The sequence below is a fragment of the Canis lupus genome, chromosome 8 (genome assembly GCF_048164855.1).
Source record: "Canis lupus baileyi chromosome 8, mCanLup2.hap1, whole genome shotgun sequence".
Lineage (NCBI taxonomy): Eukaryota > Metazoa > Chordata > Mammalia > Carnivora > Canidae > Canis > Canis lupus.
Genome location: NC_132845.1, coordinates 67,088,242 through 67,110,138, shown reverse-complemented (window position 1 = coordinate 67,110,138; position 21,897 = coordinate 67,088,242). Strand labels below are relative to the sequence as shown.

The following is a 21,897-nucleotide window of genomic DNA, read 5'->3' as shown; positions in this document are numbered from 1 at the left end:
GTCCCACATCAGGCTCCCATAGGGAGCCTATTTCTCCCTCTATGTCTCTGCCTCTCTGTGTCTTTCATGAAAAAAGAAAAGAAACTGGGAGATGGAAAGTGTTTATGGATGTCCTTTAGTTAGGGAAGGGAAGGTATGTTCCATGTGCTAAAACTGGATGGTGGATAGTTACATGTCAGACACACTTAACTTCCAAGTTTCCAAAGTGACCATTCGTAAAACAATAAAGAGTGACCAGACTGTGCTACAGAGACGCAGGAAAGCAGCTTTCTGTCCTGACACTGACAGCTATGGATAGAGCCATTAATGTAAGCACACTGCTTTTGTGCCTGAGGTCAAAGACAGCATGTATAGTTGCACTTTGTGAAGTGGACACAAAATTATAAATTACATATCCTCTTCCAGTCACATCTGAAGGAGAAGGAAAAGGATCTCAAGAGTTTTGTTCAAGTTATCCTAGTTCCAGTGACAGAAATCTTACCTCTTTATGGGGCTCCATGATCACAGTCACACTTTTTCCAGTGACCTGGGCCAAGACCTGCAGCGAATGCATGGCCTGTTTTCTCACAGTGGAATTTGGAGAGGTGACTTCTCGAACCAAATCATGTGTCACATGGTGAAAAGACTTCTCCTGAGCTGCCACGATCTCTTCGGCTCTCTCCTCATCTTTTAAGGGTGTTGCGCACCTCATCAGAAGCTGCTCTAGGGTGGTCTTTGCCATGGCGACCGCCCCATTGGAAACCTGTAGGCCAGAGACTCCTTAGAATGAAAGGGGCTATCGCGGAGGGCCCACCTCCACTGCCGGGGCCAGTGAATTTTAACAAGACTACTTCATAACCTCCGCACAGTATTTCAGTGGCTAAATCACCTTAGAATTCCTATATGTCATTCAGAAAAGAACATGTGGACCTAAACATACTCATTTTATTTACCAAACACGTAGGCTGGCAACGCCCACTACATTCTATTTGTTTCAGTTACACTTACATAAGGCTTCATAAAGAATGCTACTGCTGTAGAAACTCCTGCAGCAGGTGCACTATTTAGCCCTAGGAGAGCGTGAGAAGTATTATTTGCCTTCACAGATATACCGTGTTATGTACTCAGCCAGTGACGGTTCTTTATCAAGGAGGAAAGATATTTAGATAACCAGGGACAGCATGTGGGGGTCCTGATCTGTCCTTATTAAAGATACTGTAATGAAACCTAAGCTTCTGGGAAAGCATTTTGCCAAACTGCCTCATCCTAACTATTCTCTAGGCAAACTTCCAGAACAGCTGGCTTAGATTTGAGACCATACATCACCTACCTCTCCAGTCAAGTCCATCATGACAAAGAGAAGTGCCTTGAGGAATGTCTGCTGGTTCTGGAGAACCCAAGTGAGAGGCAGCCGCTCCATGAGAAACTTAATGGACACCACACCCCCTAGCTTCGCATACCAGGCCTGTTCATAGCAACACGCACACAGGCGCTCTACGATGTAGGAGAACAGAGGCAGTTGGCACGCCTGGAGAGAGAAAAACACACACATAGACCCTCATGTTGTTCCAACTCTCTGTAACTGGTTTCTAGAATGCCTGCAGAAGAGAAGATCCCCCTTTCTTACCCTCTCCTTTGAGCCCAGAATGATACTTGCAACATCAAATATCACAGCCAGGGCCACCTCCCCGATCTTGCAAAGTTCCTTTTCCTCATATGCCATGCAGATAGCTATTGCATCAATAAGGACCAAGGGATCCATTCCTTTTGATCCATTTTCTTCGCTGTGAAACATGGCTGTGCTGGGCTGGCTACCCACCTGGTAGCAGGGCAGCAAGAAAGGACCTGAAAGAGGTGGCAGGCATGGAAGAAAGGAGAGGTTATTTACATGGATGTTCTAGTCCTTCAAATGGCAAAACTACATTAAAAAGCGTTTTGTTTTGTTTTTTTTAAGTTTATTTTTTTAGGAATCTCTATCCCCAATGTAGGGCTCAAATTTACAATCCCATAGATCAAAAGTTGTATGCTCCACTGACTGACCCTTCCAGGTACCCCAAAACTAACTCATTTTTAAATGTGAGATTAGGAGTTCAATAAAATCCAATGCTAGTACTTTTCTACCAATTTCTGTTAAACTACAGTTACTTGTAAACTAGGATGGTCTGATTTGCACAAAGGCTATTTTTTGAATGTTTTCCATTCTAAGCTGTATTCTTTTCAGGTTTTCTCAATCATGAGACTCATATATCTTCTCTTAAAAAATTATTTAACAGGCCAAGGAGCACAGCACAGAAATAAGTATGGGCTACACTCTGGACATTCCTGACATACAAATAATAATTACAAAACAACCCAGCTATGACACCTAGCCCACAAAGAGAACAATCTATTATTAATTAACACCTCAGGGGCACCTGGGTGGCTCAGTCGGTTAAGCGTCTGCCTTTAGCTAGGTCATGATCCCGGGGTCCTGAGATTAATTAAGCCCCACATCGGGCTCTCTGCTCACTGGGGAGTCTGCTTCTCCCTTTCCCTCTCCCTCTGGCTTGTGCTCTAATAAAATCTTTAAAAAAAAAAAAAAAAATTAATGCCTTCCAGGTACCCAGCAAGATGGATATTATTGAGAAGCTTATTAAGTCTGTTGGAAAGATGTTAATAGGACACTGAGGAAAAAAAAAAAAAAGGACACTGAGAAACAATCTAAGATAAACTGGACAGCACGGACTATTTGGGCCAAGAAGGGCAAAAAGAGTTACAAGGGGAAAGTTCTGGGTGCTCTGTAGCATTCGGAGAAATGCTGTCCATCTGGAGGGTGGGGGGCCTTGGGGACTCAAACTGCAGCAGCGCTACTTGAGCATGTCCACCCACCAGCATGGGTCTGGGAGGAGGTGCAAAAACTGAGACTAAATGTCCAGAAATTTCCACAGCAACTGGCAGTGTCAGGACATTTTTAGTGTCTTCTGTAAGCATACCCAGTCTGTGATGGATTAGAAAGAAAAACAAGGAGACAACCAAAAGTGGTCCCTCCCCATCCAGAGCCCAAGGGCCCTGAAGCAGAGGCAGGAAACAGCAGGGATGAGCACCCCAGGAGCAAAGAAAAGCACCACATGGAGACGGGGAGGAGCCAGCCCAGGAGTGGAGAGTGGAGAGCAGAGGCTGGGCCTTGGAACACAAAGCGTGGAGGGAAGACCAGTGACAAGGGTGAGACCACAAACGGTCTCCTATGCAGTGATCCCACAAGTACTCGGGCCCTGTTTTCACAAAAAACAAAGGGTGAAAATCTTCTACTGGGCATACTGTACAGATGAAACTTGATAACAGTTTTAAAGTTACTACTGCACCCATCACTGAAATCCCAACTATCTTGCAGTAAGTGGGAAATTTGAAAACCAAGGCCAAAACCCAACCAGTCTAACTGCTCCTCTGAAACACGTCTAAGGAAGTCACATAACCACTTCCTCTGTCCCACTCACCGCACTGCTGGGCAACCGCCACCATTGTGTAGTGGCGGATCAGGCTGGCGACAAAGGGCAAGGCGCTGGGTCGGAGATCTTTAATAACAGCAGACATAAATGCCCCGGTCAAAGCCTGCTCAAAAGTCTTCCGAGCAGGAGTGTCTTGTGCTTTGTAACGATGCGATATGATGACATTAGGTATGGTCTTTTCTGTAAAGCTGAAAGATAGAATTGAATTCATTCTCACAACACCGAAGTGCTGAGGTGATGATGCCACCTGGACTTACATGATGAATTTCACTATGAATGTTAAATAACCAGTGGTCCTAGACTCCCAGTATGTTCTACCTAATATGAGCACAAGTGATAAATTGGGAGCAAAATTACAACATGGTGGCAGATTCATTATTTTTATAATTTTTAAAGAAATTCAATGCTTGACTTTGATCCTTTTTAACTGAGTAAGCCAAATTCTAAGAAGTAACTCCATCAATGAGCAAATAGAAATGAAAAAGCCATTTAAGGCAGCTATACGCCTGTTGTGTGTTGAAAAATCACATCACAGGAACAATCAGACGAAGTTATAGACCTCATGATAGCGCATCTACCACCTACCACTGATGCTGTGAAAAATGCGAAAATACAGAGGAAAAGTCCCTTCCCCTAACCGTGTAACACAGTAAAATAATGTACACACGTGATCACATAAGACCATCATCTTACCTAACTGGTAAGAGCAAAATACAAATAACACATGACAAATATCTGGGGAATGAAAGGATCACCATAGACCAGAAAAGTGAAAGAGCCACTGACTGTCTACCATGTGCCAGGCACTATGGATGCCATACTGAAGCACAAGAAACGGGCAGGATACTTGCTTCCTGAAGCTGACCACCTTAAAGGGAGGCAATAATCAGGAACATGATGACTGAGGGAAACCTTAATTCTCAAGCACCAGATTTGTCCTCTACATTTCATCTAAAAGCCCAAACAAGCACTACTGGGCAGGTAACATGTCAACTTCCTGACTTGAAAGAGCACCCACATAGCACTAGGAAATATGGGAGGTCCTCTGCACTCCTAAGTCCAGACTAAGCTGCACCCATCGCAGACAACCATGTGCCCCACATACTTAGGGTGTGCAAGAAGCTGGTATAGGGCATGTTTATTGTCCTCTAGACTCATCATTGCCACCAGGAAGCACTTGATCACTTCCCACGCCTGCCTCCGGTAGTACGGCTCAGTGTTGGCACTTTTCAGGCAGTCCAGAGCGGTCTCAATGGCCTACGGCAAAGAAACAGAAAAACTAGAGTTTACACAGAAATTACACAATTACTCAACTTTCTCTTTGGAAGATAAAAAGGTTTTCTTTATTTTTTCAGAAAACTTTCATAGCTACACACATTTTATTCTATTCAATTAGGTTGACCAGGAAGGCGGGGGAGGCAATCACACGCTCAAAATCATGTGTAGCCTTTAACAACCTAAGATGTTAGGCATCCTTAATGACAGTTATTTAACTATAAATTGAAAACCTGATCTGTGTTAAAGATTAAAGATTCACCAAGGCTGGGTGTGCAAGAGCAGAGAGGGACTGACAGGGACAGCAGCCCTGCCCTGCAGACTCACACACAGCCACATAGAGCAGGACAACAGCTCCTCAATGTGTCACCCTGGCTTGTGGGGATAATTTTGGAAGTGGTTAAGGATCAATATAACCTCTGAGCCAATTATCTGCCAGAAGAATAACAGGTTATAAAGTGTGCCAAAAGCAGGATTATCTTAATGGGGATTCCCTGGCACTTGGTGTGGCCATACTGCTTCTTCCCTTCACCTTGGCAGCCCCCCAGGTGCAGCGCCGTACCCCATGCCCTCAGCCACCCTGCTGGGAAACCGGCCCCTCATACACCGGGTGTGTGTGTGTGTGTGTGTGTTGGGGGGTGGTGGTGGCAGGGAGGCGGTGTCCAAGAAGACTTGGAAGCCTATCTCCACAACTTGGTCTCCTTTGGAGAAAAACTACCTCCAAAGGGATTTTCTGGTTCTGCTTAGTCTCTGCAGAGATCAAATACAAATCTTAGTGTTCCCTACCGATGCCAACCTTGCCACCGACCGGGCTGAAGCAAACAGAAATCTGGTATTAAAGTTATTACCTAAAATGTGGGAATGTGCTACTGACACAGGGCATTCACTACACTAACTTCTGATGTAGACAGATTTTTAGCTGTAGTCTCTTAGCAGGGAACTAGTGTTTATTTGGGTGAGAAGTGTTTATTTGGGTGAGGAGCTGGAGATGTACCTCCCCAAGTCTGGGGAGGGCACTCATTTATGGGATGGGGCTGGGGAAGGGTCAGGGCAATGTATGTGCTTGAGAAGTATGGGGACAGGAGGATGGAGAGAGGATGATGGAAAATAACTCTAGAGGGACAACTACTCATGATGGATATTGTTCTTCCCAGATGCTTAGGAAAGTCTGGTTAAAAAAGAAAAACCTGGGGATCCCTGGGTGGCGCAGAGGTTTGGCGCCTGCCTTTGGCCCAGGGCGCGATCCTAGAGACCCAGGATCGAATCCCACATCGGGCTCCCAGTGCATGGAGTCTGCTTCTCCCTCTGCCTGTGTCTCTGCCTCTCTCTCTCTGTGACTATCGTAAATAAATAAAAAAAAATTTAAAAAAAAGAAAAACCTCACAGAACTCACTACATGGGTAAACTTTGTACACAGAAAGGTGGACACGCAGAGCTCTACAATATAACAACAGGGCAGTTAGCCTAAGTAGAGGGAGGGTTTTGAGTCGCTCCAGGCCACAGAATGCTGGTTTAAGACCAGATCCACAGAGAGCTCAGGAATCCCAGCTGGCACTTGGCTTATAAAACAGCTGAGTCACACAGATGCATGTAAAAGGCTCTAACACCCTTAAAAAAATACTCACTATATAATGGCTAGATAAATGTTCTGGAAAGACATGGTAACAAAGCTGTAATACAAGGTGGAAAAAGGCCAGCTCTAGGATAAGGGGGAGAATCGACCCTGACAATGTAGATTAGAATCAAGCGGAACAATATGCATGTGACAGAGGACTGGGAGGGGTCAGTAAAGTGAGGCAGAAACAGCTTTCAGTATAGATAGAGCAAAAGTAGTAGAGTGGGACACTGGCAAGATGCTGGGGACTCTGTCCATTTTTTTTACCCAACAAAACTGGAGTTGTAAATGGCAGATGGAGAGAGAGCATGGAGTCGTCCCAGGAAGCAGCAGGTGCTAGGTGTGGGTAGAGGATGGTTGAGAAGCAGGTACTCAGGGGTGACAAGAATGGGATTAACTTCTGTTCTAAATGACCCTTGAAGTAAAGCCTGCCAGGCATCAAAACAGACTGAGTTCAAGGATGGGCTGGGGACTGGTACCTCCTGCTCTATCAGGAAAGATAAAATTGTTCAAGGGTCCACGGTTCTCACACAATACACATCCACTGGCCTCCTGGTATTATGAAAGCCCCCTTGACAACCAAGCTAGTACATTTTGTACTTTGAATTAGAAATTCCCTCCAAGGGGCACTGAGCTGGCTCAGTCGGTGGAGCATGTGACTCCTGATCTTGGGGTTATGAATCGAGCCCTACGTTGGGTGTAAAGATTAACTTAAAAATAAAAAATAAAAATAATAAATTCCCTCCCAAGAGAGTACATGGTTTATTTACGTGTTTTCAAACACAAATCAGCTTTCTTAAAATGAAATGTATAGTTATCTTTAAGAAGTTCCTGAAGACTTCCAAATTTACCTTCTCCATCGGGAGCTGAAGAGATGCTTTACAATCAGAAAACTCCACTGTGATACTTGGGCCTTGAACTTCCGTCACAACATAGTGCAGCTTCTGGGATTCCTTCAACATCTTCCTGTTACTGCCACCAAATTTGCCAAGTACACGGTAGGCCACGTGAGAAATGCTATCAGCAGGATTGCGTAGAGTGCGCCATAAAGCCTACGACACAACGTACTTTCATTTAAAAATCCTTTCAAGGTAATGCACTGTCATGGTTCACAAATCAAAATTTGAAAGTTATAAAAGACTATACAGCAAAAATTCCTCCTCCCATCTCTATCCTCCAAACATGCACCTCCTCCTTCTTGGGAGAAGCCAAGGTTATAGTCTTGTGCGTCCTTCCAAAAACATTTTGTCTTTAAAGAAAATGCACATGTGAACATAAATGTCCTCCCACACCCCTGAAACACAAACGGTAGCATATTATAAATATTACAGAGCTCAAGAGCAAGAAAACTAGTAATGTATTGTTTAAGCATATATACAAAATGGGATCAGAAGCGTGAGGGAAATGCTATTTACTGGTAAAGTTCTTGTCCTGAGGTCTGATGGGGAGTTCTCAGGTTTTTACTCCTACTATCATGCTTTGTAAAATACAAACATGACAAATTCCTACAAATAAATATGACAGATAAACTATCTTACACATCTCACGGTATAAGAAGGGAAACACGGATCATGACCGGATCTGGATTATGGGAATACATGACAAAGACGTGTACCTCATATTCACAATTAGTGTTTTTTTTTTTTTTTTTTTTCCACAATTAGTGTTAAGGACCACAAGCACTCAATGGTTTCAAAACACTTGTCAGTTTTCCCACAGTCCTTTACCTAAAACCACCACCTTAAGTCCTAAAAATTATTATGTCTATTTAAGTTTATTTTCTTAAATCACCTTCCATAACAATGACAGATATTACTGTCTAGGAATAGCCAATATAAAATCTTGGGACTCTTTTTTAAAGCAAAGCTTCAATTTCTCTTATGTCCCTAAAGGTCCAAAAAGGTTGGTCATTAATAAACACTGTTGAGGGGTGCTAAGCCTCCCTACCTCCACCCCTGGGCCCAGCCCAACCACCTTTCGTGTATTCTCAGGAGAGGGAAATTCTGCTAAACTCCCCAGGAGGGGGTGGCACTGGCAATGAGAGATGGGTGATGAGATCACAGAGAGATGCTACTTGTCTAGTAGGGGGGAGAGGGTGGGGGGTTGTCTCCAAAAGCAGGAAATAGCTTCACCTCTGTCTCTCCCTAGGGCTGTCTGCCTCCTGGAATGGCAAGAGGCCCACAGTCCCATCCCTGCCTCCTCCTCCCACATGGTGCTCACCCACACCTGCATCAGGTTCAGAGTCTGCCTTCCAGAACCAAGAGTGCTGTTCTCAAGGCAGGTTCTCAATTCGCCAAATGATGGATGAGAAAGTAGACTTACAGGCCCTGACTTGACCTCCAGGACCATCCTCTCCCACCTAGATGGAGCCAAAGGTCTGCATTTCAGGACTGGTGGGGAAAGTCTCCCAACCCAGCCTGAAGTGCACGCTGCAATTTCCAATCTGGAATCCTATCTTACAGGAGTTGGCATTCTGACCCCTACTTGGGACCAAATACTCTCTACAAAAGGGGTAGATAAGTAACAAGCAGCCTAAACCTTTAACAATTACCAACTACATTATGAATCAATACAACAGCAAAACATGAAGGAAAAACCTAATATTTAATACACAAACTCTCACGAAGAGAAAATATAAAATGTTTTCACAAAACAAGCTCCTTGATTATCTGCTTCATTTCCCTTGACCCTAAAGTGGACCCCTGCGCTTCCCTTACGAGTTTGCTTCTCTTCAGTGTGTGGTATCTCCAGATCTTCTGTGGATAAAGGAAGGACCTCCCTGGAAGCGCACAGTAACCATAACATCTGCCTTCAGAGGTCATCAACTTAATGAGTACATGCCACTTGTAAAAGCTCTCTGCAAAGGGGGCAATACTACAAAACGAATGTCTCTTCAGCACATACAGTATTTCTTCATTCTTCACATCTTTGCGTAAGCCAGAAGACTCACATAAAGCAAGTTGAAAGCTACACTACTTTATCTTGCAGAGAGCCCAATATGGGGCACGGAGAGCTCAGTGGAGGTCCAATACTTCTAGAAACCACTAGCCTAGAATTCCCCAGTAAGTAAGAACGGGTACAGGAGCACCCTGCATCCCGCCCTGCACTGGCACTGGAAGAGCCTGGGCTCACCTGCATGAGCTCCGCGCGGACCGGCTGAATGTGGTCATAGAGGAAATCAGGCTGCAGGTTGTCCACGCATAACTCCAAGGTCCTCAGGCCCTGGCTGACCAACGTCTGTGACCCGTTGAGAGCAGACACCAAGGGGTCCATGAGCATGGGCAGGTAGGGCAGGAGCGAGCTCAGCCTCACAGGCACTGTGAGACACAGCTCCACGAAGAGGTCCTTCATGTGCTGCTTATGCAGGCCGCTCTGCAGCATGTTCAGCCCTAAACACAGGGTTCAAGGACGGCAGAGAGGAGAGTTACTGCCAGACAGCCCAACACAAACTGTACAAGGTAACTGTTCTGCCTTTTATCATAAACATTAACGTGATAACAGGAAGATGTGTCAGGTCTTAATCTACCGCATTAGCTAAATCTATTCTATAATCGTAGCCCCTTCTGTCATGTTCAAAGTGATGATAGCAGGCTGCACACAATTATAAATTACAAATTAGAATTTAAGCTATAATTAATATAATTACTTAATGTCAAATTATCTTAATAAAATAGTTAACATTATATGTAGATCTTGTAGAAATCATGTTACATTGGGGCACCTGGGTGGCTCAGTCAGTTAGGTGTTCAACTCTTGATTTTGACTCAGGTCATGATCTCAGGATCATAAGATGGAGCCTGTGGGTACTGTGGAGCCTGCTTGGGATATCTATATATCTATACCAATAAATATGTAGATATCTCTCTATATATACATACATACATAAACATGGTAGGTTTTTAACAAGCCCAATCTAAAGACACGGACTCCAGTAAGGTGCAGTCACCTTCAGCTTGAGGTCTACAACCTAACATCTTTTCTCAGGCTTCCAACAGACTCCAATTGAGGTCTATGATATATTAAACAACCCCCCCCCCTTTTTTTTTAAATCCACTTTTGTTTCCTACCAATGGAGAGGATCTTCCTTTTTACTAAGTCAACCTCCCCACTCTTCATGAGGGTCCCCGGAGTGCCTTCCTAACTTCCTCACTGAGACACATCAGATGAGGACCTGCCCTGAGTACTGAGAGACAAACTAGCAAGAATGGAGAGAGCTCACAGAAACAGGGATCAGTGAAGGCATCACACAGCAGCAGCACTAGATTCAGAGTCCAAAGGAGGACAGGGAAAGGCTAAGTTCCCAGAAGGGGATCCACTTAACACAACTATGTAGGAAGAAACAAGCTTGCAGACAGCACAGAGAGTGCAGGAGGAGGAAATCAGATTCCTCAGAACAGAGGGCTCAGGCTGGTGAACAACCGGCAATGGGGTAAAATACAGAGAGTAGGGGATCCCTGGGTGGCGCAGTGGTTTGGCGCCTGCCTTTGGCCGGGGCGCGATTCTGGAGACCCGGGATCGAGTCCCACGTCGGGCTCCCGGTGCATGGAGCCTGCTTCTCCCTCTGCCTGTGTTCTCTGCCTCTCTCTCTCTCTGTGACTATCATAAATAAATAAAAAATTAAAAAAAAAAAATTAAAAAAAAAAAATTAAAAAAAAAATACAGAGAGTAGAGTTGGATTATGGCTGGGCCACCCTGCATGGTGGACTTAGGGCCAAGTTATAGGCAATGTGGTCAACTATTTCCCAGTGCCTCCTAGGTATTACACGTTGTAAATAGCTTCTCTTTAAGCAGCCCCTTGAGCTCTATGTCTTGAAAGTATTCCTGATTATATGGAAATTATAGAATCCTAGTTATGTAAATTTGCAACAAAATAAAAATACACACTTATAAATCAGCTTTATAACTCCGATTCTCTTTCAATCTAGGGATCCCTGATATTATTACTAAGTAGCCCTAGAAACACTTTCTAGGCCTGCTTACCAAATGCTACAAAAATACAAGCAAGGTCTAACCAGGGTGATGAAAATCTTCCAATTCTGTTCAACTCTGAGCAGGGAGGGGAAGGTCTAGTCCTAAACAGGAGGGCTCCCTTCAAAATCCCACTGCTTTTAAAGAGAGTGGACACAGGGATGAACACACACACAAATACACACACACACCCCTCTGGCAGGGGACATACACATACATCCCCTCACAATGACCTTCGGTGGGTACAGAGGGCAAACCTCACAAACACAAGCAGCCAATTCACATGTGCACGCGAGACTAAGAGGCAACCAAAATCACTGCTCTGACCTTGTAGGAGATTTGGTAGGAGGGGCAAAAATTCCTGATACAGGAGGTCATGACTACCTCCTCCAATGGAGCGGAAGAGGGCCCGAAGCAGCAGGAAGTAGTTGTAGGGCTCTTTGGCAGTCTGTGCAAGCTCCATTGAGCTGTTCACAATTTTGTGCAGGTGGGGCTGCAGGGTGGAGAAAAGGCAGGTTAATAGGCTCTAAACAAGGAGGGGCCACACCACGTTTCACGCTGAAGGTTCACTGCAAACGGGAATGGAAGGTAATTCTGATGACTTCATTCCAAAGGGAAAACAAAACAAGATCTTTCCAGCCTTCATTTGGTTCAAATTAATTTGTCTTAAGATACATGCTGGTTTCCACCAGGGCGTCCAGGAAAAAAACATTTAATAGGTTCCCATGTTACTGTGTAGTTCCATGATGTTGAAAAGATGACAACTCTGGAGCAAGGTCTGTCAGCCCTACAATTCCTGTGAATATGGTCACTTCCTTTATAAGATATATGGTCACCTCCTTTAGAAGACTAAATAATCAAGATGAAGACGCCCATTTCTTCTAACAATCTAAATGCAAAAAGTAACCTAACAGAAATAAAAATTCACTATCAAATATGATACACAAAGTTGAGAAGACCCATGAAAATTGAGATTTTACATAAAGGGGTGTCTGACTCTTGATTTCAGCTCAGGTCATGATCTCAAGGTCATCTGATTGAGCCCTAGTTATGGCCCACACTCAGCACAAAATGTGCTTGTCCCTCCCCCTGCTTGTTTGCTTATGTGCTCTCTCTCCCTCTCCCTAATGAATAAATCAATCTTTAAAAAAAAGAAAAAGTAAGGGGCACCTGGGTGGCTCAGTTGGTTAAGCTGCCTTTGGCTCAGGTCATGATCCTGGGAGTGATCCTCACTGAGTGCAGAGCCTGCTTCTACCTCTGACCCTCCCTCATCTCGTGCACACGCTCTTGGTAGCGTGTGCACTCTGTCATGCTCTCAAATAAAATCTTTTTTAGATAGTTAAAAAAAAATTTTTAACTTAGGTTATAAGGTTTTCAAAGATTTAATTTTAAAAGTAAGTATTTCTTTGATATAAAAGCACTTTATCAGCTTAAAGTAACTTTAATTAACATTTTAAGCCAGATTAGCTTTTTATTTAGTACTTCAGATCCTGGTTCTAACATGTGACAGGTTAGGCTGCACATGAAATGTTTTACAGGCATATTTAATGTGAACTGAAAAGTGCTGGTGTATCAGTGACACAGTTCCCAATCTGTTGTCCTAAAAGGCACAATACAATTACTTTACAGACTAAATCGATTACATATATTATTTTGACAAGAAGTCTTAACGAAATTTGTTCTTTGAATGTTTTTCTTGAACGATATTCCAACATCCTTCCATTAAGGTTTGTTCTGTATTTTTTGTTGTTGTTCTGTATCTAACGTTAGCAAAAATTATATTTTTTTGAAGATGATAAATCACGTGGACACATCACAATCAAATATTTTTTACCTTAGAAAAAGTCAAGTATTTTTCTTTCATAGTAACAGGAAAGTAACATCAAGGTTGTTGGTAAGTAATTACTATAGAATTGAAAAAAACCCTAAGGAAATAGTCACATAAAAGCAGAGATCACTGGTACTCTTTGTCGCCATCTGTACATTTACTACTCCAGGAAAAAAAAAAGGATCTTGTTTATATTTTCAGAATTCCCCTATGGGAAGATATCATTCCTCAGAGACAACTGGTGATAACATTCAACTTTCTGCAGGAATTAAAATACTCTGCCTTCGGTGGAAGTACATTTTTATTAGGTTTTTTTGTTCTACCATCTGCTGCTTTTTCAGTGGGAGATGGAACCAGGGGTAAGTTTTTTAGCCATTTGCTAAAATCAAATAACTGATGAGATCAGATTATACTGCAATTAGTCATCCATAAAGATGTCAGGAAAAAAAAAAAAAAGATGTCAGGAGACACATTGCTCCAAGACAGTCTTAATAAGGAATACAAATTGGTTAAAATTTTTTATAAAAAGGGGGAAAATAAACAAATGGTCCCGAAACAAGATGTTCTTGTATTGCCACAGAAAATAAGAACAGAGAAGAAACAGAGTTAAAGTGCAGAATTGTTGACTTAATCAGAACTGTCAAAAAGCCAGCTATTTCTTTGGATAGGAGAAGTCAGGGAAGACATTTTTTCCCTCTTTGTTCCTTTCTATCACTCAATTTTTAAAATAGGATTGATGTGCTATTTTACTTGTGTAATCCAGAGAAATAAATTTGAATTTAAAAAAAAAATCAGTATTGGCAATACTAATGGCGACCCACTGCCGACCATAGGCATCTGAAGTTTTCGCTTTAAGTCATGGGTAAATAAATGAAGCTCTGCTTAGAAATATATAAGATATTTTCTACATTTGGTCCTTATTGGTTGCAAGTATTTTTTAATTCAAAGAGGGAAGCTTGGGTGGCTCAGCGGTTTAGCGCCACCTTCAGCCCAGGGTGTGATCCTGGAGACCTGGGATTGAGTCCCACGTCGGGCTCCCTGCATGCAGCCTGCTTCTCCCTCTGCCTGTGTCTCTGCCTCTCTCTCTCTCTCTCTCTCCTCTCTATGTAGTCTCATGAACAAATAAATAAAATTAAAAAAAAAAATAATTCAAAGAACACTTTACAAATACAAAATAAGCAACTCCAGTCTGTGCAAAAGTGAAAACAGGAATTAAAAAACAACAATAAGGGACCCCTGGATGCCTCAGTGGTTGAGCATCTGCCTTCAGCCCAGGGCATGATCCCAGGATCTGGGATGAAGTCCCACATTGGGCTCCCCTGCATGGAGCCTGTTTCTCCGCTTCTCTCTATCTGTGTCTCTCATGAATAAATAAATAAATAATCTTTAAAAAAAAAAACAAAACAAAAGAACTCCCAAAGTACACTTGGATCTAAATGAGTTTTACCTTCAGCATTTGTTCATTTTCAGCTGCAAAGAGGGAGACAGAGCCAAAGACCAACTTGAACAGCTTGAGGTACAGGTTGGAGAGCTCCACGTGGGAGCCCATTTCCGGCAGGCGGTCCAGGAGGTACTCCACCAGAATCGTAGCAAACAGAGCTGAGGTAGTAGGGTTCGCCAAGAAGGAATTGGCAACAATCTGTCAAAACAAGACATACAGGTGACAAAAATAATCCCTTCCTCAAAGCAGCTTTAGCACAAACTAATGAATTTTCCAAAAATACAAAATCAAACCTGTATCATATAATCCAAGAAATTAATTATCCACCCAAAGGAAAAAAAAACTAATAAATCTTCTGAGCACTGAGTGGAGCAGTTTACTTCAAAGACTTAGGTTCCTTATTTTATCCTCACCATCAAATGCCAAGAGCCTACCTCTAATGTACATTTAATTCCTACTAATGAAACTGATCCAAAACATATTGATACTTTGAAAAAAAATTAAGATTTTTTTTTTTGAGATCTGAAAGAGACTGAGCATGAGACGGGGGAGAGGGAGAAGCAGACTCTCCCTGACCAGGGAGCCCAACTCAGGGCTTGAACCCAGGACCCTGGGATCATGACCTGAGCCAAAGGCAGATGCTTCACCAACTGAGCCACTTAGGCATCCCGAAAAAAATGTTAGTATTGTACCCTAATATTTCTCTAGTCAGTTAACTGCCCAATTCTTGATTTCAGCTCAGAGCAAGATCTTAGGGCCCTGAGATGGAGCCCTGCATTGGGCTCTGTGCTTATCAGGGAGTCTGCTTGAGATTCTTTCCGCCTCTGAACCTCCCCCACACCCCAACCCCACTCACACAAGCACACACATGCTCTCAAAAACTAAATGTTTTGTTCTACAAGCATATCCTTAGCCATATTATTTAGAAAACTCTCAAAATAAATGGAACACCAAGTATTCAACATATAAATAACTTTAAATTTACTATTGAAAAGATAGGAAAAAGGAGTTTTATACCTGAAGAGCATAATTTTTTGAGATTCTTTCCACCATATAAGGGACCGTCGTTTGAAAGATCTCTTTAAATGTTAGGGGATTCATCATTGTGAACACACCAGCAAAGTGTTCCAACACCTCCTTCTCTTCCTTCATTCTGACAGTTTGGCAGTTTGCTACTCGAATGTATGTTTGTCCATTTCCTGCTATCTGGACCTAGCACGGGAAAAAAACCCACGGACATTAAAACTAGGCATCTCTGCACATATTCCATAAGTAGATAAGCTACATATTAAAACAGAACATTTCAAATTAGATAATAAATGCCCCATCCAATCTTTTACCTCGCTATTCTCAGCTTGATTTTGGAAAATAATCAAAATAAAAGAACTTTGCTAAGGGTTCCAAACAGGAATAAATTTAGTAAACTTAAATCTACTGCAGTCCACTTACACTAATCACCACCTCCCACAGAATGCACATACTGACACAAGTAAAACTCTTCACTTTTAACGCAATGCTACGCTACAGAACAAATACTGTCGACCATCCAAAACAATGACAGATGAGACTCTCAAGACCCCTTCCATCACTAGCATCTCTTCTACACTTGGGAGCCTGGTTCAAGGACACTTGCTTACCTGATAAATATCTAAAGCCTGCATTGCATATTTCACAAGTTTTATGTAAATCTGAGTTTCTTTGGGCTGTAACTGCTTGTTGGGAATGAACTGAGCTTCTGGAAGAGAGAAAGAATAATCAGTTACTGTGAATAAAACCCACTCTGTGAAAAACAGAATGTCTAAATAATTCAAGAGTGCAATTACCACCAGGTGCTTTACATGATGTTATACCCCACGTGATTGTCTTGACACCGCAGACCAAGGTTTTTACCAAACTTCGACAATCTGTGACCTGGAATGTCTGCTTGTCCTCCTTATCCTTTTCTCCTTGCTTTTCAAATGGAGGCACAGGGGCTGGGGTCACGGGAGTGGCAGGAGTGGGGGGCGGGGGTGGGGCGGGGGCAGGAACAGGCGCAGGGGAGGGGGCAGGGCCCGGGGCTGCAGGGGCAGTGGGCACCCCAGGCAGGGCTGCCTCCATGGCTCCAAGTTCTGACTGGGGCTTGCACTTCTTAAAAATCGCAGAGAGCTGGTACCGGGCGATGGTGTGGAATTTGAGAACAAAGACCTAACAAAGAGAAAGTGGCGAGAAAGACAAAAATCATTCCCTTTGATAGGCCAACAACCCTTTCAGAAGACAGAAAAAGGAACTCTCTGAATCTGAAACCACTTGCTGAGGTCGCTCTGCTTCACATGAAGGAAGAGAGTGTGCCATCTTCCCTGATGGTAACTACAGTGGCATCACTACTTCCACTGTTGCCATGAAGACTCTGGCTCAGCAAAGCTGGGGTACTTGTCAGATATGCCTGGGCATGGCCCACGCTACTCCAAAACCCAGACTATCACCCACTAGCCTTGGCAATTACACTCTACTCCAGTACCCACACCCCAACTGGGTGCCTCTCCAGAGGTGTTCACAGCGAACCCAGCCCTTGGCTATAGTGTCCCAGAAATACTCCATGTAAGTACTTGCTAGGAACCATGGTGTAAGAGCTTTCACCAATTATGTCCTATCTCTCACAACAATCCCAGGAGACAGACACTGTGATTACCCCTTGGTTAGATGAGTAGGCTGGCACAGAGAAGTTAAGCATCTTGCCTCAGGGCATTGGCTAGTTAATGGGGAGCAGGGATTTGACCCCAGGTGGTCTGACACCAGGGATCCAGCCTAACAATCTGACAGTAGCATAAACTTATTAGCAAAGCACTTGTACAAGTTTAGCAGTGGGTGGGATTAAAGAGAGCAGGTTGTTGACACCTCCCAGGAGAACCGGTACCTCCAGCATCCGCATTAGGACATCTCTCCCATTGCCACTCTCCTGCTCACTCTTGGAGCGGATACAGTCCACCAGGTTCAGCAGCAGCTTGCAGGACATGGTCTGGATGCTGCTAGGCAGAGACTCATCATCGATGTTCTTGGCAAAGAGCTGGACGGCGAGGGAGAGGTCACTCAGGGGCAGGTGCTGACGGACATGGTGCACGAGATCGGCCAATGTGCTGTAGGCGAGGGGCCTGTGGGCAGAGACCTCTGCTAGTGTGCGTGTCAACATTCCCATGGGGCCACGTCCGCAGGCCACTGTTTCTCCTGCTATGTGCCCCAGCAATTCATGATCGGGGTGGGACATTTGGGGCACGCTTACTATAGTTCCAGTTTTCCCAGCTACATGACCACAATGCTCAAGCCTAGTCTCAGTGCCTAAATGTTTACCTCCAAAGTTCTTGCACGTCATGGTGACGATTGCACATACAGTACACAAGCAGAAATAATCACCAGCTCAATCACACACAAAACGGGTTTTGTTACTCAAATATAAACCACTGTGTGCCAATTAACACCTTAGACATTGTGCCCATTTTACGGAGATAGAAAAAGAACATTTGGGCTACTGAGCACTTTCACGGACTAAACATCTGGATACCATGTGCCAGCCATGAGCTAAAAACCAGTGTGCCCGTGACCAAAGTGAATAGGAAGCCCTCAGGAAGCTCATGTATAGGAGGAGAAACATTGGAACAAGTGGTACAGTACGTGCTATGGGAGATGTGAAAACGCACCATGACAAAGACCAGAGGGGGAACTGCTCTTAGAGGGCAGGCAAAGCCCCTTTGAAAAGGTCACACTGATGCTGAGACCTTAAGGATAAAAGGGCCATAGGGCAGACAGCCAGAGACATCTCCAGATGGAGGAAACTGGACAAAGGCCCTGAGTAGGAACGGCCAACATGCCACAGATGCCAGCGTGGCTGCAGCAGGTCTGGGAAAGTAGAGCCAAATTCCACGCAAGCGGTGAGGCTGGTGGTCTTTTCCAAGGGCAACAGAGAGCCACTGGAAGATCTCAAGCAGGAGTGACATGATCTATGTCCAACTGCAGACAAGTTCAACTGCAAGCTATAAAAAAAAGTGTCTTCACATTTGTAACTATTTTATATGGAAAACTAGTCTACACTATCCTCAAACTGTTCTGCATATTTTTCAAAAGACCTACCACACTTCCCATATTAGAACCAAAAAATTACTGATATTGATTCATTTTACATTGTAAAAGGTAATATTAACTTTCCCCTTTAGAAACAATAAACATGGGATCCCTGGGTGGCACAGAGGTTTGGCGCCTGCCTTTGGCCCAGGGCGCGGTCCTGGATATACGGGATCGAATCCCACGTCAGGCTCCCGGTGCATGGAGCCTGCTTCTCCCTCTGCCTGTGTCTCTGCCTCTCTCTCTCTCTCACTGTGTGCCTATCATAAATAAATAAAAGTTTAAAAAAAAAAATTTTAAAAAAAGAAACAATAAACATGGCCACAACTACATTTTATGAAATACGTAAGAAAATAAAGCTAGAAGGAAACACATCAAAATATTATCCACTTTACTTGAACTCTCTGTGTAGAACCAAAAGGTTTTCTTTCCTTCTTGCTTCTTGTTGGGTCCATAATAAAGAGATACATTTGTTATATAAAAAGAAAAAAACAACAACAGAAAAACCAATACAAATTAGATACAATTTTACCTACAATTTAAATCAAAACACCTATGAATTTTTCCCCATAAGCTAAGGCACAAAAAGCAACCTAAGGCATTTCCAAATTTCCTGCAATTCTAAACCTAAAGGGAGAGTAAAGCCTATGTATGCTGCAACATTCATAACATAAAGTGCCAGGGTTCACTGACCCTCCTGTGTTTTATCAACAGATATCATACCTGAGAGTCTCTCGAGCAGTATATCCTGATCCAATTAGTATGGATTCATCAAACAGCTTGTCCATGCAAGGTATGAACTCTAGAACACAAATGTTCATCGCATATGTCACCAATGACACCAATGACACCGTGAACTACTTAACAGTAGCCAATCTACAGTCTAGATTTGGAAAAGTGTGGGTAGGAGAAATATACATGTGCTGTATTTCAGTCCAAGACACTGGCTTTGCTGGGCCACACACACTCTGTATCACAGAATAAGAAAAAATCAGCTTCCTGTTCCCTGGCAGAGAATCTGCCCCTAGTACTTCATGGAGGTCCATCCCATCATTCTTAAAAGCTGCCACCAGAAGGGCACCTGTCTGGCTCAGTCGGAAGAGCATGTGACTCATGGTTGTGGGGTTGGGAGTTTGAGCTCCACGATGGGCGTAGAGATTACTTAAAAATAAAACAAATCTTAAATATATATGAAAAAAAAGCTGCCACCATCCACCCACACCTATCTGGAGAGGAGGAGCTGCGTCTGCTAAATGTCTCTTTATCTACTGGCCTGAACTCACCTTTCTTAAACATTTTACGATTACTTATTATGGAAATAAGGGTATTTCTCCATATAACTTACAAAAGTCTAAAAATTCTCCAGGGTTCTCTTACACATGGAGCCCAGGTTAGGGGTCCCTACACATTGGGTGAGGCAGACTATAAACTCAACACGAGTTCTCTCTCTCTAATCCTGCAGATGGCATCATGACCAAACCTCTTCCCTACTCCCCTGGAGGCCTGTAGACTTCACCAGGGTAGAAACAGCTGGTCTTCACTCGAAGACAAATCACATTTCTGAGGATGTACAGATAAGGCAGCAACCTACATTTTTTAGGCCTCTCTTCCATACTCCCCTAGGGAGCCCTGGCCACAAACATCCAAAGGATGTTTAGATTCTGGAATAAGCCTGGCATTGTTGCCAGCGTCAGTAAATCAAATAAAATAAAGTACACTCTCCACCAGCTAACAGCTACTAAGGGTCAAAGCTATAATAGAAGTGTATACACTGGAGAGACACAATGCACATCTCCAGTTAACTCCCAAAGCAAAGCAGCACAGGGACAAGTGCCAAATGAAAAAGCAGCCAGCAATCCCTCTAAAGTTAGAGAAGGGAATGTGCCTGATATGTCCTCAGTGAGGTGGCCAAGAGGAAGGAGGCACAGAAGGAAAAATGCAAAGGACTCAGGCACCAACCACTGGTGGCTGGTGGGTTGGCTAGGGACAAGCAACATGTGCAAGGAGGAAGTGGTAAGAAACTGAGTTGTATGACGCTAGTTCCCAGATTCCCTCCATGACCCAGAATCAGAGTCTCCAGAAAAATGGGTAACATTGTTGAACAGCTAGGTTTTCTCAAACTACTGCTCTTCAGAATTTGTGCAAATAAGTTACCTCTTGGTATCATTTTGGATGCCAAAAAAGCAGGGCTAACTGAAAATGTGAGTGGACGTGTAAATTTTAGCTATATAAATACATTTTTTTTGTATTTTCAAACAATATAATAATGTACAATAACACTAACATCTGAAATAATTCCTTAAGTATTTCTTTAAATGAAACCCTTTTTGAGATGTGATGTTACCCACCAAAGTCCAAGAACTACTATAGTTTTCAAAGCAAAGTATCGTGAAGTATTTTGTTAAAAAAATAAATAAATAAAATCAATCAGTAGAGAGACTTGAAAGGGGGGAGAGGGGCTCTGAAAGCTGAATTCAACAAGCCTGATGCAATCAAACCCTGAGAGCAGCATCTTAGAAACACAACGATCTTTGTGGAAGAGCCCAAAGGCTGAAACAAAGCCCTCACCAGGGCTGGGCTGCAGGCGATGGAACACGATTCCCTGATAAGCATGGGAAAGGGTTTTTTATCTGTCAGCATTTCAACAAGTAGAAACCTCTTGCTACATAGCTCCCCAAGCACACCTTCCAGAGTCTCATTACTCAAATGGCAGGAATGCTAATGGTTAATCTGAGAACCACAGTGAATAGATTATAAACTGTTCCATTTAAAATTATTTTATTATAATATTGTTCAGTGGTGAACATGCAGAAGAGCCACATATGGCCAAGGGAGCCATGACTGTACAAACTGCGATGGCCCTTGGCCGTGGAGGCACATGGGAGGCTTTGCGGGATGGTGACACTGAATTTCTCAACATGGAGGACGTGCACACACATTTGTTCTGTAGTTTTTTGCAAAATCATACATTTCTTTTCGGTACTCTATAGATTACATTAAAAAAAGTTTTTAAAAAAGTCTATATTCTACTCAGCTATATCCATACTTAATATCACTATAACTTGTATTTTAACAGCATAAAACACCTGAGCTTTATTGTATTAATTCATGTGTTACTACTCAAACCGTACGCTTCATGTTTAAAAACTACATAAGAAAGCCAGTTTTACAGATGCTCCAATTTACAAGCCAGGCAAATAAAACACTGAATATT

The 21,897-nt window shown here is 43.2% G+C and overlaps 1 protein-coding gene and 1 long non-coding RNA gene across 18 annotated transcripts in view; one reads left to right on the top strand and one right to left on the bottom strand.

Annotated features, from left to right (window-relative positions):
- TRRAP (transformation/transcription domain associated protein) overlaps positions 1-21,897 on the bottom strand; it is a 115,551-nt gene that overhangs the window by 73,439 nt on the left and 20,215 nt on the right. For 14 of the 17 annotated variants that reach the window (XM_072837005.1, XM_072837003.1, XM_072837012.1 and 11 more), the window contains 14 exons: positions 19,407-19,485; positions 17,485-17,719; positions 16,415-16,775; positions 16,229-16,326; positions 15,609-15,803; positions 14,598-14,789; positions 11,650-11,815; positions 9,487-9,743; positions 7,206-7,406; positions 4,570-4,721; positions 3,453-3,652; positions 1,607-1,824; positions 1,310-1,507; positions 482-742 (listed from right to left, as the gene is read on the bottom strand). In XM_072837005.1, the coding sequence (XP_072693106.1) occupies positions 482-742; positions 1,310-1,507; positions 1,607-1,824; positions 3,453-3,652; positions 4,570-4,721; positions 7,206-7,406; positions 9,487-9,743; positions 11,650-11,815; positions 14,598-14,789; positions 15,609-15,803; positions 16,229-16,326; positions 16,415-16,775; positions 17,485-17,719; positions 19,407-19,485 (2,813 nt within the window). The remainder of the gene's footprint in view (positions 1-481; positions 743-1,309; positions 1,508-1,606; positions 1,825-3,452; positions 3,653-4,569; positions 4,722-7,205; positions 7,407-9,486; positions 9,744-11,649; positions 11,816-14,597; positions 14,790-15,608; positions 15,804-16,228; positions 16,327-16,414; positions 16,776-17,484; positions 17,720-19,406; positions 19,486-21,897) is intronic. The other 3 variants (XM_072837008.1, XM_072837015.1, XM_072837018.1) reach the window with 1 other exon arrangement.
- LOC140638912 (uncharacterized) lies at positions 13,370-20,275 on the top strand. The gene is made up of 3 exons (XR_012035867.1): positions 13,370-13,509; positions 19,398-19,476; positions 20,146-20,275. It is a non-coding gene; the product is annotated as an uncharacterized lncRNA (long non-coding RNA).